Below are 25,982 nucleotides of genomic sequence, written 5' to 3'. Positions count from 1 at the left end.
ATACCTCCTTTGTTCCATATTATAAGATAACATTAGCAAAATTTTATTATCCCAAAATATAATATAATTTGATCAGAATAAAATCTCATTAATAATATTTTTTTAACATTATCCTTTAAAGTGGGAAGATAATTAAAATAATTATAAATTTAAAATTACAGTAAATGAATAATATTTTTTAAAAATTTATATTTTTATTTTAAAAAATAAGTTTATAAATTACCATTTAATTTTATTAATATAGAGATGCATAATCTTATTTTAAATTCAAGGGAGTGATATTCAGCTCAGCCAGCATTCCCATTGGTGATTTGCGTTGATGGCAAACGGCGCTAGCTCCCAAAAACACCATTCCCTTAATAGTTGATATTTCTTCTTCCTCAGTTGGATTTTATTTTTCCGTTTTCTTTGTCTCTGTCTTAACTCCAACAAAACGCAGGTACCTCAATTGATCTTCCTTACTCTGTATCAAACAACCCATCTCGACATCAAAATTGTCTCTTTCCTTTCATTTCTTTACCGACCCGTCCTCCTACTTTTTTGGTGATTGAATCTTATTCTGTTTTTGCGACGGCGTGACTGAGGACGAGCGTTTCTCGAACTCCGGCGTGGTTATCAACTGGACTTTAGTCTAGCCCACTAATCTGTAGTCAAGCCCATTAATCCATCCGTAATCTTCATCTAGAACTACCTGGACGGCATATCTTTCTAGTTTGGTGTGCTAAGCGACAGAATGTGTGTGAAATTGACGATGATAAAACCCTGACTCTGTTTCCTGTTATTTCATAACTCATGAGACCTGGACTTCATATTTTTCTTGTATTCTCTGATCTTTTTGTTTCAGTCCTTTGATTATTGAGTTTTCTGTTTTATCGTGAATATAGCCATATGATGTTTTATTATGAATATGATTTGATGCATAGCAAGGGTTTGTTTTATACATTTGATCGATTTAGGGCTTTTATCATGTTTATGATTATGTGGATTATCATCTGTTTGAAATTGACATTATCCAATTTGGTTAGGCTCTATTAAGTTCCATTGCTATATATATGTATAGAAATTGGCGAGCTACCGAACTGTAGTCAAGATAATTTGAGCATAATCCAGCTTTGGTATGATAGAATTGTTGGGTTTTTGATAGAATTGAATACCGAAAATGGTATTGTTATCTCATTTTGCTTTATATAAATATAAATTTGTATCACGAAAGTTGGTTACCTATTAGTTTTGGTACAAGTCGATAGTTGGATCGGACGAAGGAAGAAGGGATAAGAAGAAGGGAGGGAGGGAGGGGGAGAGATAGCTGGAGGTTACAGTGGTAGCAGCAGTTGAAGTTGACATGGGTGGTGTTCATGGAGGTTGAAGAAGGAGGAGGATGCACGAGAGAGAAGGGGGGGGGGGAGAGATTTAGATTTTTAACAATTACTTAACTTTATTTTTTTTTTTAGGGGTCTATCATAGTCTTTATTTTTTTCTTGCATACCAAGTGTGCTTTTGAAATTCATTTCCATTACTTTTCCTATTCTCGTTCTCATTCCATTCTAATTCCTCCAAGGAGTCTTTTGTTTCGGGCAATTAGATTTTATATTTCCATTTTATTTTCCTTCTGGGGTTTCTTTTTGGCTCCAAGAAATAGTGGGCACCTTTCCTTTTTGATTATGTGCATCTTCCTTGTTATCTGTACAAAACAATGCGTCTCAAAATCAAATTCTTCTATCTTATTTCCCTTCCTAACCAACCCATCCTTGCAATATGTGTGTGTGTTACTTTTCTGTGATTGAATCCCTTCCTAATTCTTTGATAGAACACAATGGCATCATGTAATTTATGTAGTTGACTCTATCAAGTGGGATAAGGCTTCTTGTTGTTTTGTGATTGAATCTAATTCTGTCTTGTGATTTGGCCAGATCAAAGAATTAGTGCGGGATTTTTTGGGTGGGGGGCTGAGTTTTAAAATGTTGATTTTTGTTTGAGTATTCTTGTTTTGTTTCAATGAAATTCATGTTATGGTTTTTGTAGTTTCTAGGGTTTTGTAATGTGTGAATTTCTGGAATTTTTTTCAAGGTATTTGAAGGTAATTGAAGATGTTAGAGCAGTTACTCATATTTACAAGAGGAGGATTGATCCTCTGGACTTATAAAGAGCTTGGGAATGCTCTTAAAGGATCACCAATTGATACCTTGATCCGATCTTGTCTTTTGGAGGAACGATCTGGTGCTGCATCATATAATTATGATGCTCCAGGTGCAGCTTATACCCTCAAATGGACCTTCCATAATGAGCTTGGGCTCGTGTTTGTGGCTGTTTATCAAAGGATCCTTCATCTGTTGTATGTGGAAGATCTTCTAGCTATGGTGAAGCATGGGTTTTCAGGGATTTATGATTCAAAAAGGACAGAGTATCATGATTTTGATGAAACTTTCAGACAGTTAAAAATGGAAGCTGAGGCTCGGGCTGAGGATTTGAAGAAATCAAATCACATTGGCAGGGCTTTACTTAACAGCAAGAAGCAAGGTCAGGGACGGAAGAATGGGCCTGAAGGAGGAAATAACAAAAAGAGTGAAGGTGCTTTGAAAAGTGATAATGGAGATGGTGATAATAACAAAGGCCATAAGATGGAGAATGAGAACTCCAATGACCATATTGTTGCTAGTAAAGAATCTAACTTGGATAGCAGTACTAATGGTAAGGAGAATGCATGCTCTAATCTGGGAGCTTTTGATGTAAATAGGCTTCAGAAGCTTAGGGTGAAAGGAGGAAAGAAGACAGATACTGTTACCAAAGCCTCAAAGGTAGAGCCAAAGAAAAAAATGACGAAGAAAAATAGAGTGTGGGACGAATCACCTCCTGAAACAAAACTGGACTTCACTGATCATGTGGGTGAGAATGGGGAAAGTAACATAGATGTTGTGGCTGCTGATCAAGGTGAAAGTATGATGGACAAAGAAGAGATTCTTAGTAGTGAAAGTGAGGAAGAAGATGGTGACGTGGAGATGAACAGCAAACCTGATGCTAAAAAGAAGGGTTGGTTTTCATCCATGTTCCAGAGGTAAAATTGCTGGCCTTTTGGGTTATTCGATTTCTGTCAAGTTGTTTGAATGCCCTTGATGTTTAATTTATATTGCTTTACTCCCATATCATCAAATTTGTCATAAACTAGGTGGCCCTCATGTATTGCATAGGATTTAAGGAATGAATTGCATTGTTAGTGATTTTTATATTTTATATTCATATTTATAGTATGGAATTGATGTTCTTATGCTTCAAATCACTAAAATTGAAATATTGGTATTTTGTTATGCTTGTGCAAATTGTAATGTTATTAGATGTTTGTAGATTTCACATGAAACTTACAAAATGGGTTTAGTTGGAGCAGATATGAGAAAGAAATGAGAGATGAGTTGGAGTGATAATTATCCTCAGACTTGAAATTGCTCATACTAGCATGATTATTTGTGTGTCATCTATATCTATCTATTTATAATATAAATTCTGCAGTGAGTTACAATATTCATAAGTCATAAACAATGCAGCTCGTCTCAAATTTCACGCAAAACATGGGCCTATAATCTACTTTTTTTTTTTAATAATCAAGGGGCCAATTTATTCAGATGAAAATTTCCTGGTGGTTTATATGCAAATAACTATGCACATAGATCAGTTTATAAATTTTTCTATTTGATTTTATATTTTTCTATACTTCTGTTTTAAGACATACTGACGTGATTAATATTACTATTCATGCACATTTTTGTGCTCAGTATTGCGGGAAAGGCTAACTTGGAGAAGTCAGACCTGGAACCAGCTTTGAAAGCTCTGAAGGATAGGCTCATGACCAAGAATGTGGTATGTGTTCATATTAATCAATTTTAATTCTTTTTCTTGTTTACATAACTTGTTATTTATCCATTCCTTTGAATTTTGCCACTCAGCTAATATTGCTTGCAATATGTGGATATGCCCTCGTAGGCTGAGGAGATAGCTGAGAAACTATGTGAATCAGTGGCAGCAAGTCTTGAAGGCAAAAAGCTAGCTTCCTTTACAAGGATATCTTCAACAGTGCATGTTTGTTTCGGTCTTTTTTTTTTTGTTTTTTTTTCTATCTGCACTAAAGGCCTCCTTTTATTTGTGCATGCCTTTTTGTTGTTTCTCTTGTTTTTCCTTAGGTCAGCATACTGATAGCATATTTCTAAAAATTCAATGTAGGCTGCAATGGAAGAAGCACTTGTTCGAATTTTGACTCCTAAGTGCTCTATTGACATACTAAGGGATGTGCATGCTGCCAAGGAGCAAAGGAAACCATATGTTGTTGTATTTGTTGGTGTTAATGGAGTAGGAAAATCCACTAATCTAGCCAAGGTGAAGACTTGATGTGTTTTTATTTCTTTTTTATTTTTCTTATGTGGGATATGGTTTCTGACTAGATTGAAATGGTCTATTTTCTGTATCGTTGTGCAGGTTGCTTACTGGCTTCTGCAGCATAACATTAGTGTTGTGATGGCTGCTTGTGACACATTTCGATCTGGTGCTGTTGAGCAGCTGCGGACTCATGCACGTAGACTTCAGGTTTATATTGATTAAACTCCTTAAAGATTAGTAGAATTCTGCTGCACATGTATTAATAGACCATGTCACATGAAGTTACAGAAAGCATACCCTGATTGTTTCCACTTTTTAGATCCCTATATTTGAGAAGGGCTATGAGAAAGATCCTGCCATTGTGGCTAAAGAAGCGATTCAGGAAGCTTCTCGCAATGGCTCAGATGTGGTTCTTGTTGATACTGCTGGTCGCATGCAGGTACACTGTTCTAGTTGAGCTCCATGAATTATATTGCATTATTGCATATTAAGTTATATGTGTACAAATGCAAGTTAACTTGTTACCATTTTGCATGGTCTCAAGACTCAATTTATCTGCTTCAGTTATATTAATTCCTGCAATGTGGAGGATCATTTATGTATGGGATTGTTTGACCTTTGAACAACTCTGGCTTTCCATTTGGAATATGTTTTATCATAAAGCTGCTATGTCATTATTGGTTTTCAGGATAACGAACCACTGATGAGAGCATTGTCAAAGCTTATATACTTGAACAATCCAGACTTGGTCTTATTTGTTGGAGAAGCTTTGGTTGGAAATGACGCAGTTGATCAGCTTTCAAAGTTCAATCAGGTTAAGTCTGTGTACTTTCATGTTGTCCAACTTCATTCTCATTGTGCTTGTTTTTCCTATATTAAAGTTATGGAACCGGAGCTATTTTGCTGCAGAAATTAGCTGACCTCTCAACAGCTGCTAATCCCAGATTAATTGATGGGATTTTGCTCACTAAGTTTGACACCATTGATGACAAGGTATTGACTCTTGAAACTGCAAGCGGATGAATGAAGGGTTTTTCCGGGTATATTGATGTTGATGATGATGGTAAATGTTATTTGGATCCATTTGGCAGGTGGGAGCTGCACTTTCAATGGTTTACATATCAGGAGCTCCAGTGATGTTTGTTGGCTGCGGACAGTCCTACACCGACCTCAAGAAACTCAATGTCAAATCAATAGTGAAAACTCTCCTCAAATGATGATGCGGGTTTGGATTTTGTTTGGAATAATGTTCATCGGTCATGAATGTTTCTGTATTTGTTCCTCTACTCATATTTATCCCCTGTCCGTCCCCCACTTATGGGCAAATTGTGGCTGTGACCGTGGAGGCTATCTGGTTTGTTTATTTAAATTATTGTAAAAGTCTCTCTCTCTCTCTCTCTCTCTCTCTCTCTCTCTCTCGATGTTTTAGTGCGAGATAGAAATCGATAGGAAAAGTGTCGGGCAAGCTTGATCTGAAAGGAATTGGTAACTGAGGTTTATGGGGAACGTATGGTTTATAAGCTGTTAGCAGTGCGACACAAGTCCTACTCTTAATTGATGCAAATGCTCGTTAGTGTTACGTTATTATTTCTTAAATGTTCATCTGAAATTAAATATGAATTACAGAACACACGAGTTCCCATTTACAAGTAAGAAAGAGTAAGACTCTGTAAATGTGGACTTTAACGTTCAATACTCAGTCGTCGTCTGGCTTATATTCTCCAGTGAAACTGTAACTCTCATTTGGTAATTCTGAATCTTGGTTTAAAAGCCCTTTTTTGGGGGAAAAGATCGTGAAGAAGAAGCGGATGTCATTGGTTGGAAAAATGCAGTTCATTATGCCATTTTGTTAATTTATTATGCAAACATACATGGTCTTAATCTGCCCTGATGGGCTTGCGCCTAATGCTGAGAACTCATGTATACCCAAATTTGACAAGGAAAATTAAGAACTTGTCCCCATGATCAAGTATGACGCAGCATCTAAATAAATGGGAAAAAAAAAATCAGCAGTGATTAAATTCTTGGTACAAAGTATGATTTGCAAAGGGGTATCCTCAATTACCAACCAGATTAGTTTGGGTTAAAGATTTGGGATACCAAATTTCACACAAAAAATAATAATAAAATTAAAAAGTAAATGAAAAAAAAAAATTCCAATAATTTTCGAGGTTAATACTTGATGCAGTTGTTTTGTAGTCTGCTAGTAAGGTTTTACACTGTAACAGTGTAACATCATTAGTATTTTCATGTGTTTAAACTTTTTTTAAAATAAAAGAAGAGTTAAGCCCTTATTTTTTCCTAATGATTTTTTTTTCAAAATCATTAGCATGTTTTCTAATTAATTGGTTGGTGTTACAAATTTAAATTTGAACAAATGAACATTTAAATGTATTCTATATTTTAACAACATAAAAAATCATATATAGATAAAATTGAAATTAAATTGATATGTAAAAATTACATATGCATAAAAAATGAGAGAAAAACATAAAATGAAATTAATAGAGATGAACACATTAGAATATCAAATAAATAATTATAGATAATATTAGTGAAACTCTGCAACGCAAAATGTATAATTATGTCATATAATTTCCAAAATAACTATTTGTGATTTATTATATATATATATATATATATATATATTCTTTGGGGCCTGAACTTGATAAAATTTTTGTAATTTTAGTGTTCGTGTTTTATAAGCAACACATGACTTGCTCCTTCTTTATGCTTCGTGACTGACTGTCTCGTTCATCCATTCACCCTACAACCCAGAAGATCATGGCTGCGATCTCCGTCCGCACGAGCACCTCCGTCTTCCTCGCTCTCCTTCTCATCTCCTCCGTCCACTCCTTCTACCTTCCCGGCGTCGCTCCTCGCGATTTCCAAAGTGTATGCTCTAATCCTCTCTTTCTCTCTTCCACCTCTTGATTCATGCTTCACTTTCTGTTTCTTCATCCACGTTGTAGTCTTTTTACTTGTGGGTTATTTGTAAACCGTCTTCAGATGGTTGGATCTAGGGTTTTAGGTCTGATCTAAGACATGCTCCTGGCGGTTATCATTCTCATTGTGAAATGGGGGAAGTGAATTTCTTTCGTTTTGTATTCTCCGTTTGTACTACCATTCTTGGGTTTCTCGAATTCATGGTTATCGGGGATGATTTGGTTGTTCTGATATGATTTGAAAGAAAAGAAAACGGAGTTTTTTTCCCGAAGGATATTGTTCTAGAATCTGTTTGTGAACATGCTAAGAAAAGTGGAATTGCGTGACATCTTTCCTCAGGTTTGAAATCTGGTTAACTTTTTCAGCATGGGTTTACCTTTTGTGGTTCTATGTCATTTGTTACAAATGCTGCCGCCGGCTTATTTTTTAATATGATGCATTTGAAACAGAACACTGGAGTTTAGTTCAATGGGCAGATTGTTATGGGGTTGTGACCTGAATAGCATTTAGTATGGCTTCAGCTGACCGTTTAATTGTGCCTTGTTCTTAAAGAAAAAATTTTTGTCATTTGCAAATATTGAACAATTTATTTCGATTTTTTTTTTCATTTGATTTGTAGTTATACTTTATCTACTAGAGAATACTAATTTTTTGTTTGCACGATCGGACCAGGGTGAAACCTTGTCAGTCAAAGTGAACAAATTATCATCTACAAAAACTCAGCTTCCATATGACTACTACTACTTAAAGTATTGCAAACCCCGCAAGATTTTAAACAGTGCAGAAAATTTGGGTGAAGTTCTTCGAGGTGATCGAATTGAGAATTCAATATATACGGTGGGCATCTATATTACCTAGTCCTTTTAAAATTTTACAGGGACAATGAAGCCTTGAGTTTTAGTTACTATTGCTTCTTCTTTGGTGATGTAAAACTGAAGTATGAATTCTTTTTTTCCCCAGTTTGAAATGAGAAAGGAGCAGTCTTGTACTGTAGCTTGTCGTGTAAAGTTGGATGCTGAATCTGCAAAAAATTTTAAAGAAAAAATTGATGATGAATATCGTGTACACATGTAAGTGGTGAATGAATGGAAGCTCTTCTTTTTCTTTCTTGTTAAGATCTTGAATTATCCTTGCCAGTTGCATGGTTGTCTAGATGTTCCTGCTGTTTAGTCCCTGGATGATGCAAAGTTACTTTATGAGGCAATGTGGACTGTGCTGTCTATTTTCATGGTTTGGTTGATCCACTTTAAAGGGACATGCAGGATTTTGGATAATCTTCCCGTTGCTGTTCGTAGACAAAGGAGGGATGGAAGTCAATCGACAACATATGAACATGGTTTTCGTGTAGGGTTCAAAGGAAACTATCAAGGGGTATGACATGTAATGAATTCATGTTGTACAAATATCTCGTACTTTAATTAAAAATCTTACAGAGTTAATTTTACAACAGAGCAAGGAGGAGAAATATTTCATCAATAACCACTTGAGTTTCAGAGTCATGTACCACAAGGATCAAGACAGTGATTCTGCTCGTATTGTTGGGTTTGAGGTTACACCAAACAGGTGCTGTTCTTTACCCTCTAGGGTAGTTTTGTATTCATTGTCCTGGCATAAAATGGTTGAACTATTGTTTATAATTATAATGATAAAGATTGTTGAAGCATCTCACCCTCATTTTGTGAGTAGGAAAGTTGTTTCAGAGAAAGCACAATTAAATGGCATAAGTCTAATAATCTTACTTTCCAAGAGATGCTGATTTTGTGTAAAGATAAGATATTGTCATAGACATCTTAAAAATGGGTTTTTTGCATACTCCCATCCTCATTACTGTTGAGTGTCATAATTTTATGCATTGTGTTCTTGTTTAACAGTGCTCTCAAGCATGTTTCCTTAGGTCCAGTTAGATCTTCCTTAAATTGATGTTGTCTTTGGCTGCTGCCTTGATGAATGTCAAATAATTACTAGACATGTTTTCTCTCTTCCTCATACGAGCCCTTTAATTGTAATCAGCATTAATCATGAATACAAGGAGTGGGATGAGAAGAATCCACAGGTTGCTACATGCAATAAAGACACCAAGAATTTGATGCAAGGCAGCACTGTTCCACAAGAAGTTGATGCCAACAAGGAAATTGTATTTACATATGATGTTTCCTTCAAGGTATCATTGATCAAGTTCTTGGTCACTCTTATCCTCTTCGACCTCAGTCTTTGATCTGATATTGTAAGCAATGTTTGTTGGCATTTTTGTTAGGAAAGTGAAATCAAATGGGCATCGCGATGGGACACATACCTTCTAATGAATGATGATCAGATCCACTGGTTCTCCATTATTAACTCTCTGATGATTGTTCTTTTCCTTTCTGGAATGGTGGCAATGATCATGATGAGGACACTTTACCGAGATATTGCCAATTATAACCAGCTAGATACCCAAGATGAGGCCCAGGAAGAAACAGGATGGAAACTTCTCCATGGAGATGTGTTCAGGCCACCAGTCAATTCAAATTTGCTGTGTGTTTATGTTGGCACTGGTGTTCAGATATTCGGAATGACACTTGTGACTATGATATTTGCATTGCTAGGATTCTTGTCTCCTTCTAACCGAGGAGGTCTCATGACTGCCATGGTTCTATTGTGGGTTTTTATGGGTTTGTTTGCTGGCTACTCCTCAGCACGTTTGTACAAAATGTTCAAGGGCACAGAGTGGAAGCGGAATACCTTAAAAACTGCATTCATGTTTCCAGGCATTCTTTTTGCAGTCTTCTTCGTGCTGAATGCTTTAATTTGGGGAGAGCAATCCTCTGGAGCCGTGCCTTTTGGAACAATGTTTGCTCTTGTCTGCTTATGGTTTGGAATATCAGTGCCCTTGGTCTTTGTGGGTAGTTACTTGGGTTTTAAAAAACCAGCTCTTGAAGACCCCGTGAAGACCAATAAAATTCCTAGGCAAGTACCTGAGCTAGCATGGTATATGAAACCCGCCTTCTCTATTCTTATTGGAGGAATTCTACCATTTGGTGCTGTGTTTATTGAGCTTTTCTTCATTCTGACATCAATATGGTTGAACCAGTTCTATTACATTTTTGGCTTCCTTTTCATAGTGTTTGTTATCCTGCTGCTCACTTGTGCTGAGATTACCATCGTGCTCTGCTACTTCCAACTGTGCAGTGAAGACTACAATTGGTGGTGGAGATCTTACCTCACTTCTGGGTCCTCTGCTCTCTACCTTTTCCTCTACTCCATTTTTTACTTCTTTACCAAACTGGAGATTACCAAGCTGGTCTCAGGCATCCTTTACTTTGGGTATATGATAATTGTTTCATATGCCTTCTTTGTCTTGACGGGGACTATTGGCTTCTATGCTTGTTTCTGGTTTGTTCGCAAGATCTACTCATCAGTGAAGATTGACTGATTTAGATGCAAATAATGGACAACCGCAAGATGAAAATGAAAATCTGAGAAGCTCCATGAGTGAGGACTGGGAACAGATTTTCTTGCCCTCTCTTGAGAACCCCTTTTTGGTGATGTTAGACAGTTAGGGTTGAAGAATCTGCACTCCGCTAATTTGTTACACATTTCACATATCTTTGTACCATTCTGAAGTATTGAGATGTCTGCATATCTTTTATATGTCTGTAACAATGTAATGACAGTATCCATGCGTTTTATGTTTACCTGACTCTGCGAAAAAATGCAAAATGAGAGGAAAAGTATACATGATCTTTGGTTCCATGTCACTGCTAAATGCTTGTTTTGACCTGTCTTGTCATGCCAAGATGCCATTCATCTATAGGAAGTGCCCTCTCCAATCTCGATTGGATATTTTTAATTGAATCGTATAAATTGAAAAAAGTCATTAGAATTAGTTAAGAGTATTGATTGCGTTAATCATTATTATAACATTTTCAAAGAATTAAAATTGTTTTGCTTGTATCCTGGTCTTTTGGTCTTCCAGTATAATTTCAGTCTCAAGGAAAAACGTTGTAGCAATTTTCCCTAATTTTTGCTTGTGAATCTCGATGTCAATTACGGCATCCGAAAAAATTAGTTGGATGTGGACATTTTTTTAAAATAATAAATAGTATTTGGCTAAAAATTTGAGATATGTTGTATTAAAGGCTAAATAAACTTTTTAAAAAAAAATGTCACTTCTTTTTTGGAGTGAATAAAAAAATATCTTGTATTAAACGTTGGATGGGTACATCTTTTGGTAGTAATGGTTCGTCACATGCCACAAAACCAACCACTCAAAGAAATAGCTCGATTACCAGAGAGGTTTAGGCAGTAGAAAGAGCTAGCTACTCGTAACGTAAAATTAAAATTTAAATTTTTATTGAAAGAGGTACTTATATTTAATACTTAATCATTCTTTCAATCAATAAAAAAATACTTATGAGTAAGGTTGAAAATAGGCTAGGTCGAGTTAAACTTTGATTAAATAAGCTTAAATCTGTATGGTAGGTCAAAGATCTGAACATAATTTGAAGCTTATATAATATTTTTTTCACAGCTCAGGACTAAATCTACTTAAAATCTTCATAACCCGAAAGCCTATTTAAAAGCCTACTTGAGAATATTTTTAATCTTTATAATTATTTTTTAAAATATAAGATCAATATTTAAGAGGTTGAAACTTTAAAAACTAAATTACAATAGACAAAATTTAAGGACTGATTTATAACTAAGTCAAAATTTTAGATACTAAATTATAACGAGTCAAAATTAAAGAATTAAATTATAACTATTAAAACTACAATGACTAAATGATTAATTTTTTTAGTTTTAAATATCTCAAATATATTCTAAAACTATTAATGTTTATATAACTTGATCTAATGTATTATAATTAAAAAAAACTTACCAATCATAACACAATGTAACAATATTAAAATTAATATATAAGTTCAATCTGAATAAAACATAACTAAAAATAAATAACATACTGATTAAAAATTAAATGATGAAACTGATGTGGAATATTTGTGTGTAAATAAAACAACCTCATCTATTCTACCAAATAAGCTTAATCAAAAACCTAAACCTAACCTAAACCTATTTAATAAATAAAGTGGCTAAGTCTAAAATAAACCATGCTATAGATCTTGATAAAAGCCTAGCTTATTTCCAACCATACTAGTCATGAGCAATTAAAAAAAACTCGATTATTAAAAGAATTATGCTCCCACAAACACGCACAACGCGCGCGCGCGCGCACGTTATCTACTGAAGAAGCTCTACCAAGATTTAACAATTCTGAGCAGTGGACGTTACGACTGTTTAGGGACAGGAGCCACTTGCGAAAGGCAATTCCCCCACCCTTTTTTCCCCCTGGATTGCACCTGAAGCTTCAAAAGTTTTGCTGCTGCTACATATTTTCAAGATTTCTTCTTTTATTACTTTTGAGACGAGAGATAATTTTCATCCACTAAATTTTTCTATTTCATTTCATTCCATTATATAGTCTACGTGCCAAACGGAAGTTCAAAGATTTTGTTTCATCTATTCCACAGAAAAGAACCAAAATGAACACTTCTGTGATGGACGGTACAAGATTACAGACGTGGGATTTAAGATCTACATGTTAAACTAACAACAGTTACAGTTAGCCAGCAAAACACTCGTCACTCATTAGCTTGAGCACTGCCTAGATTTTGCAGCTTTTTGCCTGCACAAGTATAGAAAGAGTAATGATAGTTAGCAACTACCATTAAGGATAGAAATAGAACGGAGACACAAACGTTCCAAAGTATAAAAGTCGACCTTGGAAAATATCGAAATAGGAAATGCAACTGACCAAAATGAATCCTTTTTTTCTTGTGCTAATAATTCTTCAAACGAAATGTCAGAAAACTCATTGTCTTCGTTCTCCTCAAGCTCACAGGATTTTGCCTTCTCCATGCAAGCTCCAACTTCAAGCATCTGTAAGGGCAGAGGATTGCACAATCAGCATTGTTTGCAGCAATGTTTAAAAGAACATTTTCAGAGAGGATTTTTTTTTCCCATCTCCTTTAAAAAAGAGGGGCGGGGGTCTAATAAACCACAACAGATGAATAGAAAAGTAGGAGACTACAGGGCTATACCTTCTTGTAAGCTGGCGAGAGTTTAAGCTGTTCTTGAAGCCAGTTGTAAACAAAAGCATCCTCCTCTAATCGCTTTTGTTCTAGTTCCAGCTTGTATATCTGAAATATTAGAAACATGGTTACTCGATGGAAGTGACTGCATGCTTGAGATGTAAACTTTTTCTTTTGGGATATCTTGCAAACTAACAAACCTGTTGACGAAGGCGGTCAAAAGAAGACCTGTCTGCCTTAAATAATAGCGCCTTCGTGATAACAAACTTGCGTTGGATTGTATCAGCTCTAACATGGCAAGATAAAAAAGTAATCAGAATAACAGGGGAAATTAAAATATTTCTAATTTGACAAGAATCGGAAGTCACTCATAAACTAAGAGCTTAAATTTGAATTGTGGACGTGAAAGAACATGATGCCATACAATACAAGTCAGATGCTTCAAATGATAAGAGAAAGTCACAAACACCAGAAAGTCAATTATACTAAAATTTAACCTATCATAAAGATTGGAATACATGTATAATCACAATCAGATTACTGACTTCCCTATGGTTGCAAATGTGCCACCTAGGAAGGACGCTATGATAATATCTTGAATTATTTTTCAAGTACAAAGGAAATACACAGATTCTATCAAAGTAGCATTTTTAGAATAAGTAGACGTACTTGTGCTGTAGCTCATTCCTAGCATCAACCAAACTATTAGCAAACTGTACCACCTGCATCACAAACGAGCAGGTTATTTAACTCATAAGGTGATAAAACTGATCCCAGCATCGCATTATGAAATAATCTATACTTGGAAAATAGCATGTAACATGAAGAGGAAAATCTTTCATCTTCTAAAGACAACATGCTTAACTGCTGAATTTGCTAGAACCGATGAATGTCTGACCAGATAACAGTTCATATTTTGATAGATCTTGGCATTTTCATTTGAAAGACTTGAAAATGAATCTTGAGCCCTCAATTACCCCATTAATTAACAATGTACCAAAGTTAACTTAGGAAATGATCCTGATTCATTTCAAAGCAATACAGAAACTTCTGACGTGCCTTGAAAACATGGCACGTTCTGCCACTCTGGCTATACTTATCATCTCAATAATGTTTGGAGGCTAGATTTTGGGAAGGACGCAATTGGTGACAAAGAATACTTGGTGCCATTAATTTTTTGGAAGTAGGATGGCTGTTCCATATCCTAAAACAGGTCATAGCCTAGTTTGTTTTTCTGGATTTCTCAAAACATGCAAAATATCTTGTTTTCCTTGCATAATCTTACATACAAGAGTATATTTATAGCAGAACAGCCCTGTCTGCCAATCTATGTGGCATTTGATGAATTGACAATACTCCCTATAATATAGAGTTAGGTAATGTTACCAAATATTGATCAATTTACATTTTATTTCTATGCATATTTGCATCGTATTTATAGCATACCTCCGAAAATCATGACCATGTACTCCCTAAACCTACTCATCCAAATTCCCAAACTACTTCTGCAAAATTTCAAACAGGTGATAGGTCACCCCACCCACATCACCCAATACGAAGTTCATAATCCTATATTATACAAGCCAAAAAAATGTTGCCCAATTGACCTAACCAAATAAGCCAAGTTGATTTTAGGACAATTGTCATTGAATTGCTTCACTTTTGGAATTAGTCCAATTGCAAAATAACAGTTGGACCACCAAAATAAAAAATATCTTGTGATTCACTTCAGATAATAGTAAAACCTACAAGGCAATTCATCTTCGCATTGCAGATATACAAACAAAAAGTTGTAAAAACATTATCACAAGGTTTCTGAGCTGCATAATTTCATCTAACAACAAACTAACTCCTTCCAAAATGAGAAACGGATTTCTAGATATGATAAGATATTTATTCTTAATTCAAAAACAACAGCTTTGAATATATATATATATAATAAAGTACGATGAACAATACTACAGTGACTCGAACTGGGTATAACCTGAGGTAATGTCAATTTCTTGGACTCGTGGCATTTGACAAGCTCATCATACTGTTGTTTGATCTTCCTCTGCATAGGGCTACTAGAAGAGGTGAACGGGTACAGGCAAACGGATTCCGACCGAACCCCGGAATCCGAACCCGAATTCGCTCGCAACCCATCGCCTCCATCTTCAGCCATTGAATTCACTTTCTTCTTCTTCGCCTTCCTCTTCTTCTTCTTCCCGGTTTGGCTCTCATCCGTTAAGTCTCGATTCGGGTCATCGTAACCTTTATCGTCGAGCACACTGGTCCATTTCGTAGAATCGGAGGGCAAGACCTCGAGTAAGAGCGAATGGGTCGGGTTGATTTCGTCGGGTTGCCGAACTCTGTCCACAGCCTCCAACGCAGAATGCTTCCCACTCGACGCCGGCTCGCAGTTCGTATCCGAATTCTGGGTCGTCCCCTTTGGTTCCGTTCTCAATAGCTTCTTATAAACAGAGAAAGCAGCGAAGATGAAAGAGAGAAGGGAAGCGGAGCAGATGAGGAGGACAAAACAGAAAGAGGAATCGTGCATTTGGGGATGATGACACGGAGGAATGATTGACGGTTTAGAATGAAAGAAAGGGAAGATATGTGAGGAAGGTGAAGAAGCGGCCATGGAAGACGGAGAAGAAGAAGAAGAAGCGTGTCATTGAGAGGGAGGGAACAAGGAAAGTAGAATTGTGAAAGCAAAGTAATGGAAAATTCTGCAGCGAGTTTAGCCGCTTTCAAGGTTCAATTTTGATCTGTTTCCTACGGTTCGGGGTTAAAGTGGTGACGGTGGGCCATTTGCCACATCTCTGAGATTAGGAACGGCAACTTTTTTTTAATATGGTTTTTTATTGTTTAACAGAAATCAATCATTTTTCTGGAAAAAAAAAAATATCTTGCAGATTTGAAGAGTGAATTCAGCTAAAAAGAAAAAGAAAAAGATGAATTGAACAGTTGAGTTGAATGGAGGATGTTTCACCATCTTCTTTGGATTACATTTGGCTGTACTTTCATGTGAACCTGTACTTGTTTTGTTTTTTTAATGGTGAGCACACATGAGAATGGAGAATCACAGTTTTGTGTGAAGCCATGATCCAATCAAAATTAGCTTCCAACAAGATTTTCTAAAAAAATTTATAAATAGTTATAAATAAAAATGTTCGTTGCAAATCAAAAACCACATCTAAAACTTAAATGTCTTGTATACTCTTAGAGTTTGTAATTGTCAATATCATCAAATAATTTTTGGGACATAGCTTTCTTTCTCCTAAAATGAGAATGAATAATATGATTGAATTCCAGGTCAAAAAATAATATGATTGAATATATTCTATTTTCTAACATTTCATTGCAAAATGATATCTTTTTTTTCTTATTAAATTTAAAATAATTATCATACTGGTTATATACATAGAATTATGTAAAATTAATTTTGATAAATAAAAGTCAAATAATTTGTAATCTTCTGTGTTAATTTATTTGATATGTTAGACTAAGTCAAAAATCACCTTGAGCTAGTCTCAAATTGTGCGAATATGATCTTGAAACTTTTTAACCGACATGATAATTATTTTTCATTCAATTAATGGATCAATGAAAATAATTCTCGAAATGAGATATAAAATGTGAGTTCATGAATTTGTCCAAATGTAAAATGGATTGTATTTATTCATGGTTATTTGTATGTATTCAATCCCAAATCTGCCTGGTTGAATCGGTAAATTATTAAACTAATATTTTAATAAATTCAATAAATTAGTTTATTCATGGTCAATCTAAAATACTTTGTTCATAATCTAAGACAGATCATTAACTTTTAAATTAATATCTCAATTGATTTGATGGCAGTTCGATTTTCAATGTCTTGATTTAATGTGCAACAAATTTACATTAGATTACAAGTAATAGAATAATGTAGTAAAAAATTGAGATTTTTAAATCCAATTTGGTTGGGACTAAATTATGTATGTATTGAAATTTTTATTTAAAAAAATTATAAGTAGAATTTTTTTTTTTTTACTTTGTATCTTTCTTTTAAATTTAAAAATTAAAATCATTAAAAATATTATACATGAAATCTAGGTTGTGTGGATTCCCATATCTAGCATCTACTGATGGAACAAGAAAACAATGGTTGAGGCAGAAAAGGACCCAAACTACTTGTGTATGAGAGTGTTCCATTCACACTAGAAAATCACAATATCATAGCATTGACGTCTCTGAATCATTAATTTTGTTATTAAGTAAAATCAGTAGTTCAGTACTATATCCTGATTAGCAGGCAAATAGCTGATAGTGATATCATTTCCTTAGCCTCAGTTGACCTTCAACCTAACACCTATTCTTAAATTAATATCTCTGCTGATTCATTAATCATTATGTATGCATATATGCACGCGCAAAATTTGTATACACTTCTCATTGACCTTGATATCACTGATATAGCAGGTTGCCCAATTCTCAAGTCAAGAGTTCACTTTAGATTGCTTTCTTTTTACATTAAAACAAAAGTTAATAAAAGTACAGTAAAAGAGTTATAAAGGCTAAAACATTACAACATAATCAAAGAAAGAGACTAAATATAAAGTAGAAGAAATCCTCCTGAACAATTTGAAAAGATGATGTTGGAATTTATGGAGCAAATGATTAATGTGCAGGATGATAGTGTCAAATTTGAGGCTTGCGAATGCTACTGGATAGAACATGTTGTGCACAAAAAAGAATTGATACACCAAAGAAAAGACCTTAAACAGATGAAAAGAAACTTGGATGAGTCTTGAAACTCGTTTTCTCGCCAACTTGTGGCTGATGAATTGGGAGTTGAAGCTGATTGCAATTAAGCAAGAAGAGTTTCGAGTGCTCTTTTTTGCTCATCATTGTAAACATACACGCCATTGTCATGGCTTTTTTATATTAATTTTATTTTGAAGTATTAATTACTTTATGGATTCTTCTTTATAAAAGTGGTGTGTCAATTAACAAAAAGTAATAATTCAATTCAACAACCACATCAAGATGAAGTACCTTATCTTTTTACCTTGGGAAGTTTCATACAAGAAAGAAGAAGCAACTAGATTGCTTTCAGAAAATTACAAAAGGGAATTAAAAAGATTACAGGAAGCAAGAGGCTTCATTTCAACACCGAAACAAAGAATGGAAAACATTTACACATGGACTCAATTACTATCGTCTCAATGTGCATCTACCAGCAACAGATTCTTCACTTCACTTCTTAGCCTTTTGAAGTAGGCAGAGAATAGAATATTAATACTTTATTTACACAAATCCACAATCATCTTATCAGCAATCTCCCTAGAGGCTTTTCAACTAAGGTGTGTTGTGTTTCTTCTGCAACTTCACCTTGGTAAAGCTAAGTTAATCAATGCTTGTGGATCGTCTTGTAGTGTGGTAGTAGGCTTAGTTTATCCCCAAAAGATCCGTGAATTCTCAAAAAAATAATAGTAAATGATCAATCTAGAATCTTCATTCCCTTTTTTGTTTTTCTGGGAATAATCAGCATCATCAGGTGCAAATGGCCTCCACTGAGAGTTTCTTCATGACATTTGGACATGGATCTCCTCCAAAATTTTCAGGCGACACAGTTACTTTGCATGAGTTCTGGCCAACACACTTCTGCAAACAGCAAACTCAATGATGAATAGTGAAACAAGTAGGAATTTAAAGGAAAAAAAAAGGCTTAGAGGGACAGCGAGCTAAAAGGATCACATGGCCTTTAGAATCATAGATTTTGCCAATATGCTCTCTTTGTGGTCTTCGCAAGTTTGGCTAAGACAAGAAACTGATAGCAGAATCTATTGTTTCTATTTGTTTGCTCTGACAGACGCAGGAAATGGGAGCTTCAAAACAAGATTTGACAATAAAAAGTGTTTTCTTGAAAGACTGGCCGCGGACTGATAGCAGTTATAAAAGTACTTATCGGATGATACGGTTAAGCACCAAAAATTTCTTTGTAAATTACTTGTTGAAAAACTGATTCTTACATGAAAAGAAATTTAAGTAGAAATTGAAACCATGGCCAAAAAGACACTAAAAGACAGGGCGAAGAAGAATTAATACCTTTTGAAAGGCATCGTATGACTTGTGCGCATGGCAGCTTCCTTCGTGGAAGTTTCCACAGGAGCCCATAGGAGTACCAAAGCTAGCAAATTTGATGGAAGAGATTTTCTGGCCAGGGCCACACGACAAATGAGCTTTTGGTCTCATTGGTCTGCTAGATTTACCAGAAGCTTGCATCTGATAGCTTATGAGATTTGGCTGCCACTCATAAATATCAGCACATGCTCTATCTATATCCCTTCTAACCAAAAAGATCCCATTGGGGTCTCCACCCATCTCTTCAAACACAACTAGTAAGTTTCCAGTTGGCTTCAGCCATGATTGAGGAACATGATACCTGAAATCATTACTCATTAGTTAAGTTTGCTGACAGTTCCTCATGAGCATTTCCTTTTTCTGTAATTTATTCATTCTGCCTTTAAGTTTCTCCGAAGTTTTACTCATGGCTGAGATTAAGAGATTTTTGAAACTGTAGGGACTAAGGTACAAACTTTTGAACCTTAAGAACCGACACAATAAGTTTAACTTCAGTGAAAGTTTGTTTCTCACCATCTTTGAGAAGCCTCGCCACAGTTGCTTCTGCATTTCTTCTCATCATAAGTTCCAGCATAATCACAGTCACCACAAGTTCCAGAGGCTTTATAAGCAGGCCAGTAGCGACCGAGGCTCTGTCCATTTATCCAAACTTGACCTTTGCCCATGCTGCCCATGTCTAAAGCCAATGGTGCAACTCCACGTGGGGCATCAAAAGTTGTCTGTAATGATATTAAAAGGACATGAAGTTATATCATTAACTATTAGTACTATTAATGGTTACTAGTGATAGTAATTAAAGAGCGAATGCCACGAAGTTAAGAACAGGTTAATAAAATCAAGTTTTTTAAGCAAAACCAAAGCTTGAGTCTTTGTGATCCTCACTTTGTACCAAGTTAATGGCTGTCTTCTTGAAACCCAATATCCCTGAGTCCACTCAATTGAGGAACTTCCACTGAGAGAATGAAGACTCAAGTCTTCACCTTTAAGACCAATCTGAAAGAAGCAAAACCTCCAATGAATCTTAAGAAAAATCCAGCAACAAGAGACAGAGAGCATACAAACATCTCTAAAAGAACCTTGTAAGACCATTTCTGCCATGATAAGTCCCTTTTCCCCTCATTGAGACCGTCTAACGAAATTGGGCCAAGAACACCAGCATTCCATCTTTCAAAATGAGGACCAACATTCTGTATGCCAATAAAAATCTCATTTAGTCGAGTTCACAACCCAGCTATATTACTGGAAAATCAAAGTAGTGTGGCCATATATTCTTCAATGCATGGTATATATATATATATATATATATATATAGAGAGAGAGAGAGAGAGAGACCGGCAGTCCAACTGCAACACTTAGAAGGGAGATTTTGTTAACACCAGCTCTTAGTTTCACGCTCTGACTAAACGTGAGCTTTGGGAATTCTAAACTTCCGTATGCCGTTCCTGACCATAAGAATAAGTTTAATATGGTCAACAAAACAATTATAAGCTCAGAATATAAAAAAGTGTGGCAGAGAAGTTGCTAAAAGCAAGGTAGGGAAGAACAGCTAAATCAAGGGCTTTTCATCAAGCTTGTAAAAAATATTTAACTTGATAACATACTGAACAATCAATGCTATGCAAGTTCTAATTCTATGAATTACCCAAAAGCATACATCAAGTGCTTTTAGTCGCACAAAAAAAAAAAAAAAACTTGGATCTTACCGAGAAAAGTACATATTGGAATAATTTTTAAATCCTTGATATTGTTCACAAAAAATGGACAAGTGTTGTTAGCTTGTAGATAAAAATTATGATGCTCACCTGCCAGCTGACCATTGACAAAAGCATGCAAAGCATGTCCAGCGGACAAGGCTTTAAGAACAGGATCCTTTCCATTTCTCAAAAAACCTTCATTGGAATTAATCACAACACTGAAAAGAAAAGGAACAAATAAGTACTGAAAGCTGAACAACAACAACAAGCCTTATCCCACTAAGTGAGGTCAGCTATATGGACTGAAAGCTGAACAGGAAATGAAAAATAAGGCTTGTTGTCAATTAAGTATTCTAGACAAAGATTGTAAGGAAAATAAATGGAGAAAGCTAGTTGTAGAGTTATCAGTTACTTACTCTGTGGAGTACCATAGGTAATCAGATGCATCTCTTGTTGTATTTATCTGCTCCAGCAAGCCAGATGTTGTGAAGGTGCTATCATCAGTAGAGGCTGTTTCTTCATTGAACGCTTGCCAAGAAAGTCCGCCATGCATAGGAACACGAGTCATTTTCATCAGTGCACTCTGAGACCCAACCTGATCAGAGATACTTTATATTTCATTTGCTGAAAGTAACATCCCTAGAGTTCTTGGAAAAGAATACCCCATCCTTCATTTCATTGTAGATAAAATTTAACCAAATAAAAGATTTTATTTATAAATATAAATCTAATAAAAAGCTGCACATAGCAACCAAGAACTATCAACTGAAAATTACTTTCAGTGCACTAAAAATTTATACTTGGTCAGCTAGCCTAGCTTTTCTGTGATTAATATCTCTGTTATAATTGACCTATCTAATCATATGAAATAAAAAGCCATTTAATTTGTTTTCTCACCCTTGCAGTGTTATAAGCAGTGTTCTTGCAATCAGGAAGAATGCTTATAGACCATGGAGGTAAATTGTAATGCATATGTCCGAATGACACAGTTGCAAAAGATCTTGGGTTATAATTTGCAAGGAATGCAGCACAAGCTCCTGACTTTGATTTGAAGACATGAGCCTGGAAAAATAGTTAAAAGAAATTTATTAGTTATGAAGCATCTTTTTTTAAGATGTGTAATTTTGAAAATACTAAATTAAATTATTATACCTCTTGATAGCTTCCAAGCCGTGATACAGTAGGATCTGCAGATACTAAAGCAGGTTCACAGAGTTTTATTGCTCTGTGTAAATCCTTCAAATGGCCCCACTTTGGCTGTCTAACCAGTCCTGCATGGAAAAAGAGATGATGTTACTCAAAAATTTATGCAAAAAAAGAAAAATAAGCAAGGTATACATCTTAATGACTTTACTTTTCCTTGGGTGTATATGCATGGAAGAGACTAAGTAGACCACTGAAAAGGAATGGAGTCAACTAGACATGTGGGATATTCCACAAGTAGAATGGTCAACTATATTCATTTTGCATGTTACACAAATAGACAAACCCAAATAGTGGCTGATGGAAGCCATCAATATTATATTTTCACGGTCACAAATCAACGGATGGGTTCTGCTCCCACAAATCATTAAAGATGGCATTTTGGAGCATGACATACTAAAGTGGAATTACAGACCACATTATTTATTCCCAAGGGTCACCAAAAAAAAATAAAAAATAAAAGCTGAATAAAAACAAGTTCCAATTTTCGGTTTATGTTGGTTATAATAGTGGGTAACATTTTACTGCAGGATGCCTTGGACAGTTCTACCAACCATGTTACAGAATTAATCTCTATTTCTTGTCACGACTGAATTGAAAGCTCTAAAAATAAAACACATCAGTGGTTATGGCTCAAATATAGGATCAGGACTTGAAATCCTCCGTCTATACCATATTCATCGATAGGTGCATCATAATCATAGCTTGTAGCAATGAATGGACCACCAGCAGTTCGACCAAAATTTGTTCCTCCATGGTACTGGAATGAAAAAACAGAGAGATTTAGTTCAGTAGTTTAAAAAAAATTAAAAAAAAAAATCTATTGATTATTGAGTTCATGGATAACAAATATACCATGTAATAGTTAACAAATGATCCTCCTTTCTGTATAAACCTTGCAACTGAGAATGCCAAGTCTTCAGCCGGTCGGTGAGGAACTGGACCTCCAAACTCAGTATACCTGCATGCATAACATGCAGGAAGTGAACAATTAGATTGCTTCTCTGGCCTTTATGTCTCACGTTCTCAGTAAAACAAGAAGAAAATAATAAGGAGCCAAATCAAGCAACAAATTTATTATACCAGCCAGTCCAAGCTTCTGTCCACATCTTTGGTTTATAGGCCTTATTTGGAGAGAAATAATCACAATAGAAGCCGTTGCAAGTGTTAATCTGTCAAAAGTTACAGTGAAATCAGAAGCTTAAAACGTAAAAACATAAGAGTTATAGTTTCAACTTTCTAGCATGAAGCTCAACGATAAACAACACAACTTAGATGATGATGATGATGATGACGAAAACAGCTGAGCTGCACTTACAATAGGATCAGGAGCATCATCTTGCTTGCACATGACCCATGGAACCCCTGTGCCAAGTCCTACAGCCATATGAGCTGCCCATTGGGTATAGGTTTTATCAGGAGCACCAATTTCATACTCCATGGGTCCATATTCATTTTCAATCTGTACACCAAAATTGTTTTAAAATACAACTTTCAGGGGGCACTTTCTCCTTTCCTCTCAAGGAAGAACAATAACAATTTTAAGAAAAACATCTGGTCGACTAGATATTCTAAAACAAGTGATTAGGTTAAGCAAAAGGTAAAGTGAATGTTTTGTCTACCTGGGAAAGAATTATCGGACCGCCCTGCGACTCAAATAACCTTTCTGCTTTCATCATATTGACGATCTTGCTTGTGAATTTTTGCATTTGGAACTTCATCATGGCAATACAAAAATAAATAAATAAATAAAATAGCCAAGTAGAAGATTTTTTTTCAGCGATTCTTAAAGTATAGGGATGAGCGTTGTCTCACCTTGAAAGGCCCATTGTCTGTTCTGAAGTTGATGCCTGGAATGTACTTCAGCCAAACAGGAAAACCGCTACAAAGAGATCAAGTCTATTCGGTTTAGACATTTTTAGTTCAGACATGAAAACATTTTTTCTTTATCTGTCAAAAAAGTAAACCAAAGTTTCCCATCCATTACCCAAAATTCCACTCAGCACAGACATAAGGGCCAATCCTCAGATGAACATAAAGGCCTGCCTGCTTCACCAACTTTATGAACTTCACCAGATCATAGTTACCTTCAAAGTAATACTAAAATAAAGAAGGAAAAGAAGTAAACAAATTGGTTGTGATAATTACTATGCCCACATAAAAATGCACTGTTAAACACTGAAAGCAAAAGTAGTTTCGATGATTGATTACTTTGCCAGGTGAAGGTTCATGACCATTCCAGAAAACGTAAGTCTGGATAACATCCAAACCACCTTCCTTAGCCTTCTGAATAAGATCTGGCCACATCTGAAACCAGAGAAAAAGATAGAAACTTTAGGTAACCATTTGATAAAAACAGAGGGAAACTACGGACAAGCTTGAAATGACGAAGAAGTAGAGAGATTGACAAAGCACATTTCAGAGTGATAGTGAAATACCTCAGGTGTACTTCTAGGGTAATGAATGGAACCAGAGAGGAGAATCCTTCTTTGGCCATTGATAGTGATGGCTTTCCGATCATAAGATACAGAGGCTCTAGCAGAACCAATAAGTGAACTTGCTAGAACAAGAATCATCAGCACATTCCACATTATAATGAGCTTGAAGAAGCCCATGAGTACCATGAACAATAATGACTAGAAAAAAAAGTAATGTTGTTCTGCCTCAGCTTGGTAAAGCACTGGTTTTTTTTTTATTATATGCTTGTTGGATGGCCTTTTCCTTCTTTTCTTCACACTTCTTTTCCTTGTGTGAAATGGCGATTGAAGAGAAGAAAGCTGAAGAAGGAAAGTGAAGAGAGAAAATACGAAAGTGGTGTTCAGAGAGAGGGAGAGTGTTTTAATTTGGACAAAGTTCGAAAAGAGATGAATTTTGGTTTGGCTAAAACGGAGGTGCTTTGCAGCTGCTTTTAAACACCGCCGGGTGAAGACGCTGTTGAAGGGTTCGGAAAGAAAGTGGGACCCATTCCTTGCCCTTTACTTCAACTGACGCGGAACGCCAGCCAATGAATTTCTTTTTTTTAAAAAAAAATTATATTTACCAGTATTAATTTGTTTGGTTTAAAACTAAGTCCATATACTTTTTATTTTCTTGGCCAAAATATACTTTTATGTTAAATATTGATATATTTTTATTCAAATAATAAATAATTTTAATTTTAAATTAATATATTAATGTGTGAGTGTTTAGGAAAATTTGGAACAAATTATAATTTAATATGTTTATAAGTCATGAATTTTGTAGTTAATTTTTAAAATTTTATATTCATGTAAGAAAATTTATACTTTTTTACATTAAAAAGAATAATTGAATAAAAATTAAAAATATATATATTGCAAATAATTTCAGTTATAAATTTTATATCATTAATTAAAAGCTTTAATAGTTCTGCACCGTTGGCTTTAAATTTTTATTATTATTTCAAAAATTTTATTCTTTAACATATGTATTTTTTAAATTTTATTATAATTATGAGTTGTAATTTTATATCAATTAAATACACTCTCTAGTATTTTTATGAAAAATACTTAGATTGACCAGGTATACCACATCATCTGTTCAATAAAAACATGACATTTAAATAATAATAAATATAAAA

General features: G+C 35.1%; 4 protein-coding genes across 11 annotated transcripts; 2 read left to right on the top strand and 2 right to left on the bottom strand.

Moving 5' to 3' along the window:
• The first annotated feature begins 311 nt into the window (after positions 1-311).
• LOC129295740 (uncharacterized) lies at positions 312-5,745 on the top strand. Of its 7 annotated transcripts, none has more exons than XM_054934294.1 (10): positions 312-439; positions 2,068-3,052; positions 3,765-3,849; positions 3,973-4,068; positions 4,210-4,362; positions 4,462-4,569; positions 4,682-4,801; positions 5,051-5,176; positions 5,272-5,355; positions 5,454-5,745. In XM_054934294.1, exons 2-10 carry the CDS (start codon positions 2,088-2,090, stop codon positions 5,577-5,579), a joined length of 1,863 nt encoding a protein of 620 aa, XP_054790269.1. In that variant the 5' UTR covers positions 312-439; positions 2,068-2,087; the 3' UTR covers positions 5,580-5,745. The 7 variants fall into 7 exon arrangements, with proteins under 7 accessions (XP_054790269.1, XP_054790266.1, XP_054790267.1 ...); XM_054934291.1 differs by having other exon boundaries at positions 374-611; XM_054934292.1 differs by having other exon boundaries at positions 374-670.
• A 1,307-nt stretch (positions 5,746-7,052) lies between these two features.
• LOC129295733 (transmembrane 9 superfamily member 7) lies at positions 7,053-11,053 on the top strand. The gene is made up of 7 exons (XM_054934280.1): positions 7,053-7,257; positions 7,981-8,145; positions 8,269-8,378; positions 8,571-8,679; positions 8,759-8,871; positions 9,319-9,469; positions 9,563-11,053. Exons 1-7 carry the CDS (start codon positions 7,147-7,149, stop codon positions 10,718-10,720), a joined length of 1,917 nt encoding a protein of 638 aa, XP_054790255.1. The 5' UTR covers positions 7,053-7,146; the 3' UTR covers positions 10,721-11,053.
• Positions 11,054-12,723: 1,670 nt separating this feature from the next.
• On the bottom strand, positions 12,724-16,141 carry LOC129295739 (uncharacterized). 2 transcript variants are annotated; one of them, XM_054934288.1, is made up of 6 exons: positions 15,364-16,141; positions 14,049-14,101; positions 13,580-13,667; positions 13,389-13,487; positions 13,069-13,227; positions 12,724-12,973 (listed from the first exon to the last, which is right to left on the bottom strand). In XM_054934288.1, the coding sequence occupies exons 1-6, from the start codon at positions 16,000-16,002 to the stop codon at positions 12,953-12,955; spliced, it is 1,059 nt and encodes a 352-aa protein (XP_054790263.1). In that variant the 5' UTR covers positions 16,003-16,141; the 3' UTR covers positions 12,724-12,952. The 2 variants fall into 2 exon arrangements, with proteins under 2 accessions (XP_054790263.1, XP_054790264.1); XM_054934289.1 differs by having other exon boundaries at positions 13,103-13,227; positions 15,364-16,136.
• Positions 16,142-18,384: 2,243 nt separating this feature from the next.
• LOC129295736 (beta-galactosidase 1-like) lies at positions 18,385-25,260 on the bottom strand. Its single transcript, XM_054934284.1, has 19 exons — positions 24,823-25,260; positions 24,596-24,691; positions 24,372-24,484; positions 24,200-24,266; positions 24,007-24,099; positions 23,703-23,846; positions 23,468-23,556; positions 23,240-23,345; positions 23,057-23,144; positions 22,334-22,452; positions 22,079-22,243; positions 21,598-21,776; positions 21,290-21,399; positions 20,820-20,929; positions 20,564-20,674; positions 20,370-20,480; positions 20,001-20,206; positions 19,452-19,788; positions 18,385-19,007 (listed from the first exon to the last, which is right to left on the bottom strand). The coding sequence occupies exons 1-19, from the start codon at positions 25,006-25,008 to the stop codon at positions 18,897-18,899; spliced, it is 2,541 nt and encodes an 846-aa protein (XP_054790259.1). The 5' UTR covers positions 25,009-25,260; the 3' UTR covers positions 18,385-18,896.
• Between the last annotated feature and the right edge of the window lie 722 nt (positions 25,261-25,982).

The sequence above is a fragment of the Prosopis cineraria genome, unplaced genomic scaffold (genome assembly GCF_029017545.1).
Source record: "Prosopis cineraria cultivar Desert tree isolate PC_DT_omini unplaced genomic scaffold, ASM2901754v1 PC179, whole genome shotgun sequence".
In the NCBI taxonomy this organism is placed as follows: Eukaryota; Viridiplantae; Streptophyta; class Magnoliopsida; order Fabales; family Fabaceae; genus Prosopis; species Prosopis cineraria.
Note: the sequence above shows the minus strand (reverse complement) of the source record. Positions and strands in the feature narration are given on the sequence as shown.

Bases quoted from the DNA above. Each gene is read 5' to 3' on its own strand.
- LOC129295739 (XM_054934288.1), bottom strand. From the start codon at position 16,002: ATGGCCGCTTCTTCACCTTCCTCACATATCTTCCCTTTCTTTCATTCT. The intron at 14,102-15,363 runs GTTATACCCAGT...TTTGTGATGCAG, and splicing joins AGAAATTGACATTACCTCAG to GTGGTACAGTTTGCTAATAG. The intron at 13,668-14,048 runs GTACGTCTACTT...TTGCCATGTTAG, and splicing joins AGGAATGAGCTACAGCACAA to AGCTGATACAATCCAACGCA.
- LOC129295733 (XM_054934280.1), top strand. From the start codon at position 7,147: ATGGCTGCGATCTCCGTCCGCACGAGCACCTCCGTCTTCCTCGCTCTC. The intron at 8,146-8,268 runs GTGGGCATCTAT...TTTTTTCCCCAG, and splicing joins TTGAGAATTCAATATATACG to TTTGAAATGAGAAAGGAGCA. The intron at 8,872-9,318 runs GTGCTGTTCTTT...AATTGTAATCAG, and splicing joins TTTGAGGTTACACCAAACAG to CATTAATCATGAATACAAGG.
- LOC129295740 (XM_054934294.1), top strand. From the start codon at position 2,088: ATGTTAGAGCAGTTACTCATATTTACAAGAGGAGGATTGATCCTCTGG. The intron at 4,069-4,209 runs GTTTGTTTCGGT...AATTCAATGTAG, and splicing joins GGATATCTTCAACAGTGCAT to GCTGCAATGGAAGAAGCACT. The intron at 4,802-5,050 runs GTACACTGTTCT...ATTGGTTTTCAG, and splicing joins ATACTGCTGGTCGCATGCAG to GATAACGAACCACTGATGAG.
- LOC129295736 (XM_054934284.1), bottom strand. From the start codon at position 25,008: ATGGTACTCATGGGCTTCTTCAAGCTCATTATAATGTGGAATGTGCTG. The intron at 20,930-21,289 runs GTGAGCATCATA...TCTTATGGTCAG, and splicing joins TGTCAATGGTCAGCTGGCAG to GAACGGCATACGGAAGTTTA. The intron at 20,675-20,819 runs GTCTCTCTCTCT...ATTGGCATACAG, and splicing joins GTGTTGCAGTTGGACTGCCG to AATGTTGGTCCTCATTTTGA.